The 16,713-nt window shown below is 35.6% G+C and overlaps 1 protein-coding gene across 9 annotated transcripts in view; it reads right to left on the minus strand.

Annotated features, from left to right (window-relative positions):
* LOC108363510 (ras guanine nucleotide exchange factor L) overlaps positions 1-16,713 on the minus strand; it is a 121,150-nt gene that overhangs the window by 6,005 nt on the left and 98,432 nt on the right. For all 9 annotated transcript variants that reach the window (XM_017616896.1, XM_017616895.1, XM_017616892.1 and 6 more), the window contains exon 5: positions 14,604-14,941. In XM_017616896.1, the coding sequence (XP_017472385.1) occupies positions 14,604-14,941 (338 nt within the window). The remainder of the gene's footprint in view (positions 1-14,603; positions 14,942-16,713) is intronic.

Consider the following 16,713-nt stretch of genomic DNA (forward strand, 5'->3'; position numbering starts at 1 on the left):
ATAATGCCAATTATCTGTTATTCTGAGGTAGTCTACAGCAGGTTAGATTCCCAATCAGCTCACAAAATAGATGTAGTATTTAACCAGATCACGCGCTATGTGTTTGGGCTAGCAAGATATGAACATATTTCCGCTTGGAGAACGCGCCTACTTGGCTGCGAAATTTCTGAATATCTTAAAGCTAGAAATTGTGTATTCCTTTTTCGTCTCATGACAGATAAGGCACCCAAATATCTATATGAAAAATTAATGTTCCCCAAATCCACTCGAGTAAAGGACTTGACTGTTCCTACCTACAATTATCTCAGCTCTGCACGGCTATTCTTTGTCAATGCTATCCGCATCTGGAACTCTATTCCATCCCATATTCGCAGTAGTTTAAACAAAAGCAACTCTAAAAATGTTCTGTATGCATATTTCCGTTAGCTTCACTTCAGTCCCTGTGATGTGCTCTCTATGTACTTGTTTAATTAAGTCTTATTTTAACTATATGTCCTGGAATTGTAGAACTCACTTAAAAATACTACTCTGTTAATTATATTATGTTACTTTTATTTAGTCTTAAGTAATTTTTGCTGTTTTAGTTATATGTATGTACTGTTATGAATTTTTTGTTGCGCTATAAAAGATCATTCTTTTGATCTTATTGTGCTAATGATTTTATTAATAAATGAAATGAAATAACGTTGGAACCATAAGCCCCACGAGCTTGAAATTTGGTATGCGGGCACAGCTATGGTTGGTGCTTTTAGTAAGGTGTATAAGAATGAGTTTGTAAAAGCTATTGGTATAGAGGTAGGCGCTTATAAAAAGATATATATATATGAGTTTGTGAAAGGAGGCGTGGCACATCCCGTAGGCGTGGAAACTTTTATCAGCTATAACTTCAAAACCATAAGCCACACGAACTTGAAATTTGGTATACAGGCATATCTACGGTAGGTGCTTATAGTAAGGTATATATGAAGGAGTTTGTAAAAGGATGCGTGGCCCGTAGCATCTCGTGGTAGTGGAATTTTTTATCAGCTATAAATTCGAAAGCATAAGTCACATGAAATTGAAATTTGGTATGCAGACATATTTAAGGTAGGCGTTTATAGTAAGGTATATATAAATGGGTTGGTCAAGGGGGCGTGTCACATCCCATAGACGTGGAATTTTTTACCAGCCATAAGTTGGGAACCATAAGCCGCATGAATCTGAAATTTGGTATGTAGACATATATACGGGAGGTGTTTAGAATATAGTCGGATATTCAAAACTGTGTTTTTTCGAAACCTTACAGTCTTTAGACCATTTCGAAATGGAAAGATTAAATCATTTTATTGATCTCGCGATGCCGTTAAACGAAACATGTTCATGTATAATAAATAAAACTATTTCTGAAAAAAGCATTCTACCGGAAAAGTGCAGCTATACTAAAATAGCTAAGCGGATAGGAAGCTAAACGGAATGTACCATAGCGGACTAATTTTAATTTAAAGTTCTATGGTTACCTTAATCCACCTAATAGTATTAATGGAACAAGATTTGTAGTACGGAAAGTGTTGATTAATATATGGGGCGTTCCTTACCAAAATGGACGGGGTTTACACTTCATGTGTTTTATTTGTTTAAAATTTAAAGGCTTGATGGATTAACATAAATGCTAAATAAGTATAAAATTTGAGCTTGATTAATACATTTTCAAAAACTTTGCAGCACAAAAACAAATCGATTTAATAGTTTTCCAAATATCTCGAGAACGGGGCGAGGAAAAAATATGAAAAATATTATTTGAAGTACGATAAAGCGAAAACTATGCCATATAAGGTTTCCTTAATTTAAACATTAACATTTTAACAGTAAATTTGATATGCTGCTACGTACGTCAACCTACGTTAACGCTACGTCGTTGACTAACTGCGCTTTTACTGTTGATAGAGAGAGAGAGAAGCAACGGCAACATCACCGCCATTCGGTGGTGAGTTTTCGTTAAAACGCGAGTACCATAAGGTGGATCGTGTCTGCGTCAACCTACGTCTACGTTACGCCGTTGACTGTTTGCGCTTTTAGTTTAACGTTATTGTGTTTGCTGCCGCTCAAATCTTAAATTTATAATTATGGACGATTTGACGTTTAGAGCTCTTCCGTACCTGCCGTCCCTTATGTACTTGTGAACAGTTGCACATATCTGACATTTATCGTGAATATCGGCATAAGTTAAAAACTCTCGATAGGTTAGTCATACTTATATGTATGTGAAATTACGACACTTTTCGTATTGTGCCGTTGTCATTTCATAGTTTCAGTGAAATACTTAGTAACGTTTTTGGGAAACAACGACACTTGTGACGTTTTGTACCGTTGCACAGTGGTACCGGTCTCGAAAAAAGGCGGTCATAGAGGTTTTGTGAGCGATGAATCCGCGGTTTTTGTCTCGTTGTTTTGGAAAAAATCCCTTTGATGAAAAAGTGCATAGAAATGTGATTTTTTAAATTTTTTATTTATGTAAAGTCAAATTACTACTTGATCATACAAACAATGCATACAAAGTAACATAGTTTAAAGTGCATAATAAATCTAATACCTCTTTTGATAGCTCAGTCTTGGATTTTCTGGAACTTGTATTGGTGAAANTTCATAGTTTCAGTGAAATACTTAGTAACGTTTTTGGGAAACAACGACACTTGTGACGTTTTGTACCGTTGCACAGTGGTACCGGTCTCGAAAAAAGGCGGTCATAGAGGTTTTGTGAGCGATGAATCCGCGGTTTTTGTCTCGTTGTTTTGGAAAAAATCCCTTTGATGAAAAAGTGCATAGAAATGTGATTTTTTAAATTTTTTATTTATGTAAAGTCAAATTACTACTTGATCATACAAACAATGCATACAAAGTAACATAGTTTAAAGTGCATAATAAATCTAATACCTCTTTTGATAGCTCAGTCTTGGATTTTCTGGAACTTGTATTGGTGAAAACACGAGAATTTTTTCTAGTGTACGTCGAAATTGCCTCACTAGCTTATTGCATGATTTGGCAGCTTCTTCGGAGAGCTCACCAATTGGTAAGATTGCGAAATCAATCACCTCGGACCCATGGATTAAAACCTTATGAACAGATGGTGGTAAATTATACCACGGATATGCCCCAACTAGGTTTTTCGCAACTTCAAATGCATAAATTTTAAGTTTTTTAGTATCTATTTTATAACCCGACGAGAGGCACTGCAGGATGTGGTAACACTTGTCAATAAGAGCCTTACCTATTCTAGTAATTTCTGCTGGAATAGCAGAGTTTCGGAAAAATTTTCGAGCGGTATTGCCGTCGTTGGATGTGCCTCCGCCACCGCTTCGGGGCTTGTCCACAACCAAACCTAAACGATCCCTAAACTGCTGCTGCACGGTTTTCTTTGATTGCGCTACAAGAGCCTTATTTTCGTCTGAGCGATATTGCCATTTTTTTAAATTAATTTTATAAGAAACGTGGATAAAATATTAAAAAAACCGAATCCACGAATGAAGTGGCGACAAGCCAAACACATATTTGGAGATGTCTGCTGGTTTGCTTATAGATCGTTCAATGTCGTTCATCTCATTTGGTGTTGCTCCACAAATGTAACATCTATTGGTAGATAAATCGCTAAGAGCAGAACAGATTTTTCCGTCAACCATTGATAGATGCAAAGAATGCTCCACAACTACTTCACGATTATGGAAAAGTGACGAAGTCGGTTGTAACTTATTAATTTTATATTTAAAATCAGCTTCTTCTTGCACGGAAAGTTCTTTTGTTTCCTTGGCAAATTTGAACCGAATTGGTCTACAAAACCTAGTAGAGGTGGCCGGGGATTCTTCCAAACAGTGATAGCTGAATCTAACATGCTAGATTTATAAATTAATTTAAGGGGAACATAAGATGTTACAAATAAGCTGCTGTCCACATTTTTTGAATCCGAAATTTTTGTTTATATTTCATGTGCCCGGTACTGCGGGCTGCGAATAATCCTGAATAATTACGATCCAAGACATATATATATATATATATAATACGCGAAGGGATTTTTTGTGCAGCATAAAAGATCTGTACCGTTCGTCCGATTTTCACAGATGAGAGGTCGAATTAAAGCGCTTGGTCTGTAGATGTGCAATAAGGTTTTAATTTTTTGAAAAGAGTTGCCACCTGATAAAAAATTAAGTTAAACCAATTATTACAAAATGGTTGTCTACGAAACGGGTTTAAAAGCTTTGTCTCTTAACTTCACTGAGGGGTTGCCACCTGTTCAAAAATTAAATTAAATTTAAATTAAGGGAATTAGGTAACGGCCATACATATTTATCACCATTTGGGTGCTAGGCGAAACAATTTTAGGAGGACAATAGTATGTAAATATTTTGAAGAGGGTTGCCACCTGTTTCAAAAGTCGATTTCAGTTAAATTAATATTAAAACATGTAAAACAAAAGAGTGTTAAGAAATTTTTAGTTTCAATACTAACAATATTTTTGAGGTGTTGACAGAGGGAAGTTAAATTTAAATTATTTAATAAGCTAAGTAAATGATTAAAATATTGGTATCAATCAAAATGGGTTTGACAAGGCTTTATTTCTGAACTATATTTAGGGGGTTGCCACATGTTTAAAAAATCAAATTCAACTTAATTCATCAGTTAATTAAAATATGTACCAAAATGTCATTCGAGGGTAGTTTAAGAAGATTATAGCTTGAAACTACGTCTGAAGAGGGCTGCCACATGTTTAAAAAGTCGAATTTAATTAGCTTATACGAAATTTATTTGAAATACGGGTGCCAAAATAAAATATTCATCACCATGTTAAGCGAAGGAAATTTAGGAATACTTTAGCTTGAAAAAAATACTTTTTACGAGGGTTGCCGCCTGTTGGAAAAATCGAATTTGGTTAACTTATATACAAATTATATGAAATATTAAAATACGGGTGTCCATTCCGGGAACATTTATAATGTTGTAAAAGAGTTGCCACCTTTTTAAGAAGTAACATTGAAATTATTTTGTAAAAAAGATGAATTATCAAGAGATAGATATCAATCGAAATGTGTTTGAAAAGACTTTATATCAGACCTCTGTTTGAAAAATCAAATTCAAGTTAATTACTCAGTTAATTCAAATTTGTGTCACCAGAGAAAGAGACTGAAAAAGGCTTAAGCTTGAAAATAAGTTTGAAATGGATTTCCACCTTTTTGAATAGTCGAATTTAGTCAACTTATACATAAGTTTTAGGAAAAACTAAAAAAAAACACCTCGAGTAAATAAATAAATATCTTTTATTAGGCTTGCCACCTTTTCGAAAAGTCGTACTTATCTAACTAAGTATATACGTATACTATACGAGAGGGAATTTTTTTGTGAAGGTCACTAGATTTGCACCGTTCTTTCTAATTTCAAGTATGAGAGGTGGCTGTATTAATGGGTTAAGATTTTGTTTTTTGAAGTCGGAACTTTTTTATCGGTACAGGGTGATTTGAAATTTTGGAGATATTAAATACCGAAACTATGAAAGATCTCTCTTCACTCAGAAACGGCTTTTTAGAAAAGCAAAGCAATGTAAAATTAGGCCATACAAAACAAAAATCTGGCTGTACTAAATGGCAGCTATAACTTCTACCAAAATATAAATTGCTATTGATTTTCCACAAAAATTTTCATTAATAACGGCCTCAAGCTCTATCAAATTGTTGAATATAATTGTTATAAGGCCATAAATAGCAAAATAAGTGAAATTTCGTACATAAAAATTTTCATAAAACGAAGCTTCAATCATAATATGATTACTTAAAAACTTTACTAAAATTTAAATAAAAATGTATGAATGTATAGGAAGGAAGGAATTTTTCACAATGCATGCGATATTTTTTACTTAAAATTTTTTATAAAAATTTTGTTGATACTACAACCAAAAACATAAAAAAAAATCTCTTTGCTTCGTGCAAAAGTCAGGAGAATTCAATAAATTTGCGTACACGTTGGCATTTTAGTATAACAATGTGCCAGTTTGAAGTTAGCAAAACAAATCGTATTGACCTTTGGGAATATATTTGAAGGTAGTTTCTTCCAAACAAAAAAAAATATCGAACATACTTTGTACTTCATTCATTTTAACCGGGACACACACACTTTACTTTACCCATACGGCGTGTAGTGGGACAGTTGGCAACCGTTCTCGTTCTACTGAGCTAAGGCAGTGTCAAATCGAGCTGTCACAATTGATACCACCTTGTATTATTGCATCATGGCTATGCTCTTTGTTGCTTTCTTCGCTTTTCGCTTCACTATGTGCTATATTGAAAAATAAAGGTTTCCGAAAATGTCTTGTCGCTCTCTTTGTCGCGTCACTATCACAGTATATACAGTAATAAACCTTTTGGAGTACTCCTCGGGGGTTAAATCAGATCAGAGTTGATAATGGGAAGGAGCATCAATTTTGCTGATTCAGAGTTGCATACAAAATTACTGTGGTAAGAAAGGTAGCAACAACCGTACTATGGCAGAGTGGCACAGGTAAATTTGTAAACAAACACTTTTCTTATAATTTTAATAAATGATTGCTATTTATTTTCCAATATTCAAATATCCTGCTTGAAGCCAGAGGCCGTGGCAGCAGCTCCGAGTAATGGACCATTGAATGTGCTAGCTGAACTTATGACAACCATAACCAACGGGGTCTCCAAGCACATGCGTGTCCTGAATTTATACGGTAGCAATTCATATTTGTGACATTCTGTACTTTGATGTTAAGTACTTTTGAGGAGCTCCGGGTAATATTCGCTCAAACTTGGGAGTGCTTAATGAACTGTCTGGTGGGATGCGCTGGCAGGCATTAAAGGCACTATAACTATAAAAGTCTTATTTTTTCGTAATAAAGAGCCAAGAAATTTAGAATTTTCCTTGATAAATTCACAAAGTAACATTAAATTTATTTTGTTCTTCATAAAAATATAATCTTACAATGGATGTTTTATTAATTTTAAACTTGCATTTAAGAAAGCTCCATTCAGTGCTATAATTACGATTTGAGCTTCCAGTTTATAGAAACACAAGCGTTAATTATATACTCAACTATTGATATTACTCTTAACTAATCATTGATATTATACTTAACCTACATTTTGTTCATAAATAACAAATAATTATCGTCGTTTAAAGTACAAAACCGCGTATCGTCATTCTGCAAAACCGCGTAACTGACATTTGCTGCCAAAAATTGGATTTACTCACATAAGCTCTTGGCTCAATCCTTATACATTCGTTCTGAAATATACTAACCAGTGTTGCCACTGCCTTAGCCTTTATAGTATCCATAAAAATCGAAAATTTTATCAAAATGTATCCACGAAAAGCGCGGACATTTTTACACAGTACATCTATGGAAGAGAAACTCGGCCCTTTAACAAACTTACTAGCATGTAGTCAGTGTTTTCCCCTACTTAGACACCGATTTCGGAAACAAAGGCCTGTAGTTATAGTCAACATTAAGTCGACTATAAAGTTAATTGCAGCTTTTTGACATAATTTTCAATGGGATACCTGTCAAGAAAGCTTCAACTAACTTTAGTGTCGACTTAATTTTGACTATAACTACGGGCCTTTGTTCCCCAGATCTGTTTCTTAGAATGGAAAAATACTGACTAAAAGTACGGGCCAAAGTTTCCGCATGTTGAATGTTTATTATTGCGATTAGATTCCCACAAATAATACATGCGAAAAATGCTTCCTCGTCTATCAAAATAATACTAATTTTGAGTTAATTTTGACCTGTTACATTTAGTTCAGTAAATTGTTATTTCCTGCTGTTATGTTTACAATGTTTTTCAATCAAACTGGTGGATTGGGAGCTATCTATGAAATTAAAAAAATTCTCAATGAGTTGTATTTGTCTGTAAATTGCGCCTTCAAGAAAAATTTCTATTTCCGGCTTGTTTGAATTCTCGCTTAACGACATATAACTGAAAATTTAGAAGTTATAAGTTATTTTTAGTACAGTCAAGTTATTGTTGAAAATTCGTTATCGGCATGGTTGTCAATTTCCTTTGAATGCTAAGAGAAGGGTTGCTCAGGATGTAAAAGTTGATTTTTTCGCATTACAGTTAACTACTACAGGTCGGAAAAGTTTTTAAAATTTGCAAACTACTTGGCGTTATTAAATGCACGTTTATGTAGCTAAAAAATTAATCTTTCAAACTGACAAGAATAAGGGAAAATTTCTTGCTTGAAGGATGAGCAACGAACTGATTAAAACGTTATAATAGCTTGTACATAATTAAAAAAAAATTACTTCAACTTACGAATACTTATGGGAAAAGGTATCCAAAACACTGAGGAAAAAAACGAAGTGTCCCTCAAAATTTAAGGCGAAAATATATCCAATTGGATACATATGTATTAAAACGGCAACACTGATACTAACCAGAAATGCGATTGCTTTATAAAAAAGAGAACTATTTTGAAATATGAGTGTTTTTACTCTCTAGAAAATAATTTATGCAACCTCACTTACGTGGTTTTGCATTATCTTGATACGCGGTTTTGCATTTTGTTGATACACGGTTTTGTACTTTAAGCGACGTTATATATATTATATCGTAGAAAAGAACATTTTCTATCCATGATGCGAAACTCCCCCACAGTAAGTGTTGCCGTGCGCGCAAAACGAAAGCGCGGTACACAACCCAAAAGTACTCCTCGGGGACCAATTGGTGAAAAACTGTGAAAAGGTTTATTACTGTATATACTGTGGTGTGCACAAGTGTCATCGTCCACTATTTAGTAAATGAAGATGAGTGCGAAGTAAAAGAACACGTGAGTAAACGTACAAAAAAAATGTTTTGGAAAACAAATTGTTACGAAATAAATAATAAAATGCCGGACACAAATGCCAATAATAGATGTGTTTAATGAGACCGAAAAAAGGTCAGAGCAGCTCAAGTTAGAGCAGAATCGAGTAGGTGTCAAAAAACAATAGAGCAAGTTAGAGCAACTCAGTTCACAAATCTCATGAAACACTTTTCAGGCAGAAATTCTCAAAACGGTTGCTTGCTCTAAGTTACTCCATCAAAAAAGCTGGTGTCGAAAATTGTGCTCTAAGTTGCTCTAGTTCCACTTAGCGCAGGCTCACGAAACAAAAACTAGAGTAAGTTAGAGCAAGAAGAATCCTCGTGAAACACAATTTTGTGAGATATCTTGACCTGGCGTAACCTAGAGCAGCTCATTAAACACAACTAATAATACATCTAACATGACTGCGGCCGCGTTCAATTTCGAATCATTCAATCCGGTAGTTACAACCAGGAACCGGTGGGTGAGGCGATTTGAGATAACTTTGGAGCTATTCAAATGCGATGCTTCAATGAACCTCAAGCTACAATGTGCTATCTGACAAATTGTTACCAAATACATCGGAGGAAAATCCGTATGAAAGAATTGTCAATATACTGGATGAGCATTTCAACCCAAAGCCAAATGAAATTTTGAAAAACTACCGTTTTCACTTGCGAACGCAAAAAGCAGAGGAAACATGCGATCAATTCCTAGTGAGACTGCGTAGAATGGCAGTAAATTGCAATTTCAGAACATACTTCGAGACGGCGCTGCGCAATAAATTTGTTTTCGGTTTGAGCAACCAAAGGATATAAGCAGACTCTTGGAAAGAAAAACGCTAATATATATACAACATACTTCTAGAGCAAAATATGAGCATAATGAGCACTCAGTAAATTTATACTTTGAAACGTAGAGTTTGGAACCAGCACCTCTTTCGGCAAGAGGAAATTTTGAAAAACTACCGTTTTCACTTGCGAACGCAAAAAGCAGAGGAAACATGCGATCAATTCCTAGTGAGACTGCGTAGATTGGCAGTAAATTGCAATTTCAGTACATACCTGGAGACGGCGCTGCGCAATCAATTTGTTTTCGGTTTGAGCAACCAAAGGATATAAGCAGCCTCTTGGAAAGAAAAACGCTAACTTCGGATTAAGCCGTGACAATTGCGTCAGCATACGAAAACGCGGAGAAAGGAGGAATGGAATTGCATCGGAACACAGCGGAAACAGTTAATAAAACTCACACCGTAAGAGGGAATAGCACAAAGAAGTATTCACAAAAACCTAAGGCTTCACTGAACACACCCGAAGTCAAGAACAAAAAAAAAAATATTCTATAGATGTGGCAGCACTACACAAGACCGATAGAATACAAGATTGCGCTGATTGATGTGAAATTCTGGAGAGTAACGTGAATATGACGTCATCGCAGATTTGCCCGTGGAGAGTGCTGAGAGAGATCTATCAATATGTATATCGTCGTTTAAAGTACAAAACCGCGTATTGTCATTCTGCAAAACCACGTATCTGACATTGGCTANAAGAATTGTCAATATACTGGATGAGCATTTCAACCCAAAGCCAAATGAAATTTTGAAAAACTACCGTTTTCACTTGCGAACGCAAAAAGCAGAGGAAACATGCGATCAATTCCTAGTGAGACTGCGTAGAATGGCAGTAAATTGCAATTTCAGAACATACTTCGAGACGGCGCTGCGCAATAAATTTGTTTTCGGTTTGAGCAACCAAAGGATATAAGCAGACTCTTGGAAAGAAAAACGCTAATATATATACAACATACTTCTAGAGCAAAATATGAGCATAATGAGCACTCAGTAAATTTATACTTTGAAACGTAGAGTTTGGAACCAGCACCTCTTTCGGCAAGAGGAAATTTTGAAAAACTACCGTTTTCACTTGCGAACGCAAAAAGCAGAGGAAACATGCGATCAATTCCTAGTGAGACTGCGTAGATTGGCAGTAAATTGCAATTTCAGTACATACCTGGAGACGGCGCTGCGCAATCAATTTGTTTTCGGTTTGAGCAACCAAAGGATATAAGCAGCCTCTTGGAAAGAAAAACGCTAACTTCGGATTAAGCCGTGACAATTGCGTCAGCATACGAAAACGCGGAGAAAGGAGGAATGGAATTGCATCGGAACACAGCGGAAACAGTTAATAAAACTCACACCGTAAGAGGGAATAGCACAAAGAAGTATTCACAAAAACCTAAGGCTTCACTGAACACACCCGAAGTCAAGAACAAAAAAAAAAATATTCTATAGATGTGGCAGCACTACACAAGACCGATAGAATACAAGATTGCGCTGATTGATGTGAAATTCTGGAGAGTAACGTGAATATGACGTCATCGCAGATTTGCCCGTGGAGAGTGCTGAGAGAGATCTATCAATATGTATATCGTCGTTTAAAGTACAAAACCGCGTATTGTCATTCTGCAAAACCACGTATCTGACATTGGCTACAAAAATTGGATTTGCTCACACAAGTTCTTGGCTCAATCCTTATCCATTCGTCCTGAAATATACTAGCCAGGAATGCGATTGCTTTATAAAAAAGGGAACCATTTTGAAATACGAGTGTTTTTACGATCTAGAAAATAATTTCTACAACTTCACATACGCGGTTTTGCATTTTGCTGATACGCGGTTTTGCACTTTAAATGACGATATGTATATAACACACACAATACACAAAATCTCCTATGACGTCATATTTCTGTAAAAATTTTCAAGAGAGAGTTAGTGGTATCACAATCAGCGCCACCATCTGTATTCACTTCACCATGAGCACTACACATTTAGCGAATGAAAAGAGTATTCGCTATGCAAAAAGAGAGCACAATTTTGAAATTTCATTTGAAGGGGAAGTTGCAAATTCGTGCTGGGAAAACAATCTTGTTGCGAGTCACTAATAGGTTTGTTCCACGAGCCCGCGGGTACCCACGTGTGCCCAAAACAGCCCAGAAAGCGTTCCTCACGCTAGAAAATACCTTCCAATTTTGGAACGTAACAGTCTTCTTCTTCATGCCCGGACTTTTTTCCGGGCAGAAATGGGCAAGAAGTCAATTTGAGATAACAGCTGTTGTTTGTTTACATCCGATAGTAAATTTTGTAAAATACAAAAATGGAAAATAGCAGTAAAGGTTCAGATATGTAGGTATTAGGGTGCCCATCGAAAATGCTTTTTTTTTTTTGGAAATTTCAAGACTTTAGCCTTTAATTTGATTAATTTTAATGAGAAATATTATTGCCTATTTTTACAGCTATTTTAAAGGTCATTTAGAAGTCTTGACCCGTCGATTTAGGTCAGAAAATACGATTTTATTTATGAGTTTTTGAATGCTAATTTTTGATTCGATTTCAAAGATCGAATATGATCAGAGAAGAGGATATATAGGCCTTTAAAATAGTACATAAAAATATATTGTCGGACTTGGCTAGTTAGTGTTTTTCATCGGGCAAATTAAAAAAAATGCTCGCTAATTCCTGTTCGCGCAAACCTTAGTAAGTTTCTCTCTTTGGGAGAGATTAAGATACCTTATTCTCTGAATTTTGTTACTGGCTAATTCTTATTGGCTTTTGCATAGACTGCGTTTATAACTTTTGTCGACGCGATTTTTCACATTCCCTTTTGGTGTTGCTCATTTCATTTACACACGACGATTTTTGTGTATGCAATTGTTGTTGTCAGCTGTGAACCGCTAACTCAATTTACACAGACGAACGAGAGCACAAAGCGTGTTGCCCGAGCACGAGCAACTCGGTGCCCCTCTCCTTTCCTCGTCACGCTCTCTCCTACAAACGTCGAGTTGCGGCAACAAAAATCGCCGTGTGTAAATGAAACGAGCAACACCAAAAGGGAATGTGAAAAATCGCGTCGACAAAAGTATCCGTGTATAAACGCAGGGGCACCGAGTTGCTCGTGCTCGGGCAACACGCTTTTTGCTCTCGTTCGTCTGTGTAAATTGAACCGCTGTTCACAGCTGTAGTTGAACGTAGGTGTACATATACATACCTATATGTATGCAGTGAAAACTTCTTTATGAATTAACGAAAATTGCTACAATGCAATTGTTGTTGTCAGCTGTAAATGAGCAGAGCTAATTTGCGCGAACAGAGCTAGTGTAAACATAAAAACACCGCTTGCAATTTTTGTAAGTGGACAGAGCACTTGCAAACATCCTCATGCAAAAGAAAGAGAACGTGAATCAAATCAAAAGCGAAGCAATTGGTGAAGCAAATACGCAAATTGAACAAATGTGGTATTTACACATGATGCAATAATACAAGGTGGTATCAGTTGTGACAGCTCGATTGGACACTGCCTTAGCTCAGTAGAATAAGAAGAGAAATGGGAAGAAATGAATCCCCACTTGGGGGAAAAATATAAAATTTCATATTTTCTTCTAAACAAAATTTGCTTTTTTATAGTATATTCGTAATGAAATGAAATAAAATAAGATAAAATAACTTTTTGAGAAAACAAAATGTGTATACTGAGAAAAAATAAAAAATAGTATATACTATACTATATTATTAGGCAAAGAATTGTTAAAGAAGTAACACTGTTTCACCTAAGGCAGTCAATATGGCGGAATTTGAGCGAGAAGTTGCCAACCGATAACACCTTGTATTATTGCATCATGGTATATACACACTTCACAAAAAACAAATGGTGGTGAAATAGCAAGGAATGAAGGAATCGACTACAGAGAAGCTGAGCGCGCTACAATGCACTGCACTTTAAGGGCCGGTTGTTCAATGTCTGATTAGCACAAATCGGAGGTAGAAGCTCCGGTTAAGCACAACTACTGCTTTATCGATCACATGTTACATGCATGATGTCGAAATCGTCGATAGTGTAGTGGTAGTGATAACCAGACATTGAACAACCGGCCCTAAATGTAAATAGACCGATTACATCTGAGCTGGACACTGAAGCGCCTGTGCTACTGATATTATCGATAGTGTACATATCGTACACCTAGATCTAAAGTGCGATCAACTAAAAAAAAAATGTTGGGCGATTTTTTTGCATAAATTTCGCTCCCTGAATTCTGAGCAAGCTCACTTTAGATATAGGTGTGCGATATGTACATATGTACATAGATATGTAGGTAAATGCACGGGTATGTGAGAACAAAAGACACTGCAACCTGAAAGGTCCTTTGTATATATATATACATATGTTTATTTATATATGTACATAAGAGTGGTCCAATTTTCATTTGCGGAAAAAAATTTAATAAAAAAAAAAAATGGGGTACCCCCTTAGTTTTTTCTTTTTGATATTTGTAATATCTATACCAAATTTCAGTTTTCTACTGCAGCCAATGCAGGGTGCTCAATGGCCTTTAAATGCGCTACTAGATCGCTGTGAAACCGCCAAAAATATTGATGATTTCTATAAAACACTACTGTTGCCATGACAACTGAAGCTGGTGATATTTTTTTAGATAACTTAAATTTGAAATGTTCTTAGGTTACTTAACCAATTGTACTTTTAGAGCAAAATATGAGCATAATGAGCATTCAGTAAATTTATACTTTGAAACGTAAGGTTTGGAACCAGCACCTCTTTCGACAAGGAGAAACATTTTTGAAGTGCTCCAAACCCTATCTCGGAAACATTTTTTTTGGACCACTCTAATGTACATGCACATGTACGCACACAAAATACGTATAATGTGTATAAGTATGCATGCAAGTTTTTAGCATTCCATTAATGCTTCCTTTATTTGCTCACATTGCAAAATTTGCTGAAGTTCTCGACGATAATGTACTTTTCGTAAAAGGTTACCGTTTGATTACTCTGAATACCGAACTGTTTAAATATTTCCTGTTTTTTTGGCGGCAATCGCGTTATATGTGTACAGACCCCATCTTCAACCCTATGCGTTTCATGTACGTCGAAGTTTTCGTAAATCATCAAATTCCCTAAAGCTTTTGGCATCAGACACCTCGCGGGCAATGAATCAAAGCCACTTGTAACTCTTGAGGCGGCGCTGCTGTCCAATGAACCTCCGGCATTCGGGCCAAACTCCATGCTATCATTCGATTGCTGCTGAACTATATTTTTTAGATCTGAAAAGTACAAACGTTAAAAAAAACTTAGTAATTACATACACATGTTTTTTAAACAGTAAGAGGACACTTAAAAATGAAAACAGGAAATGTCAAATGAAACTGTGTAGCACAGTGAATGCGTAGAGCACCTTATTTTAGTGTACATTTGTCATTAGAAAATAACTGAAGTTTATAAATTTTTAGATTTACCCTGGGATTCAGTAATTCAGTCTCNAATTGAGATTATCAATTAGTGACTATTTTTGTGACTTGAGACGATTTGGGTATTCAGAAGGAGAGAGTCACAAAAAGTTCACCAAAAATGTGTGGTGAAAGCAAACACAGACAGTCAACTGATAGTGTTTAGTCTGCCTTGTGCCCGCGCCGCTCAAAGAGTCGCAAGGCCGAGTGGTCAAAGCATTACGCTGGCAGCCGAGAGGGTCCGGGTTCAAGTCCTCCTCGGCCGTAGAGGATTTTTTTTTTATTTTTTTGTTAGTTTTATTTTTTTTTTAACAATCTTTAGATTTTAATGTTTTAAAAACAAATAAAATAAATTTTTTTTAAATCCATTTCTATGATATTAAAGTATTTTGGTTTATTTCCTAATGAAATTGTTGTTGAACAAATTTCCTCGCTTCATTTTGGCGTTTTTTTTTTAATAAAATGGAAAGAAATAAGCTTTTCTTCCATACTTCTATTTTTGTGACCGGCTCTTAGCCGGCTGACAAATTAGTGACTTATTTTTGAGACTAGAGACGTGAGACAGCGTACTGAATACCAAATAGTCTCAAAATCCAAGTTCACCACCATAAGTCACTATTAGTGACTAGAGACCGCTTACTGAATGCCAGGGTTAGCGAACTTGTTCATTTAAATTATCGTCAGCAAAAATGCTACAATGTACCACAATCATATGTTTTACGTGTATACAAACTTCTCTCCAAGAGAAGTGTCACTTTGCGCTCTGAATTTTTGAGTGATGGATAATTTTTTGGTCTGCACGAAAGCGATTTGAATAAAAATCAAAATAACTGTAACTGTCAAAAGGCAAAAGACGCCAGAGAACCGAGTACGGGAACGCTTTCTGGTAAATTCCTGTAAATTCTTGCAACTTCTTACTAGTTAGGGAACGCAACTATTTTTTGTTCGACGAACAGGGGCCTGTTTCTCAAAACTACAAATATACATGTTACAAGCAGGGTTGTTGCGAATATTCGTATTCGCATTCACAACCGGATCTTTTGCGAATGCGAATATTGAAGGGACCGAAAACTGTTTTTTTTCGAGTTAAACTTAGCCAAATATTTTTATTCCGAAATAAAAGTACTTTGCGGATATTACACAAATCGCTTATCCAAATTAAACAAGTTTGATATCAAATGAAAGAGGACTTAAATAGCTTTAAAACTGAAATGTCTAAACGAGGAAAGCCACATATTGAAAAATATTCCAATAAAAAATTTAAATTAATAACCATAGAACAAACCTTGGGCCAGGTATGTATTTATATGAATTTCTTTAGTATTTGATTATAAAAAAAAATTATAAATCGAGGTGGTAATCTTCGTTCGTTTTTTCTGTTTAAAAGCTATTTCAGTCTTCTTTCATATGATACGAAATTTGTTAATTTAATTTGGATAAGCGGTTTGTTTATTATCCGGAAAGGACGTTTCTTTCGGAATAAAAAATATTAGGCCAAATTTAACTAGTAAAAAAATAACTGTTATTTTAGGTCCCTAGAATATTATGCAAGTGCACTGATAATACGTATATCTGACCAGTCACAGAAG

Source organism: Rhagoletis zephyria, unplaced genomic scaffold (genome assembly GCF_001687245.7).
Source record: "Rhagoletis zephyria isolate East Lansing unplaced genomic scaffold, Rhagoletis_zephyria_1.1 Rzeph_scaffold_01292, whole genome shotgun sequence".
Classification (NCBI taxonomy): Eukaryota; Metazoa; Arthropoda; class Insecta; order Diptera; family Tephritidae; genus Rhagoletis; species Rhagoletis zephyria.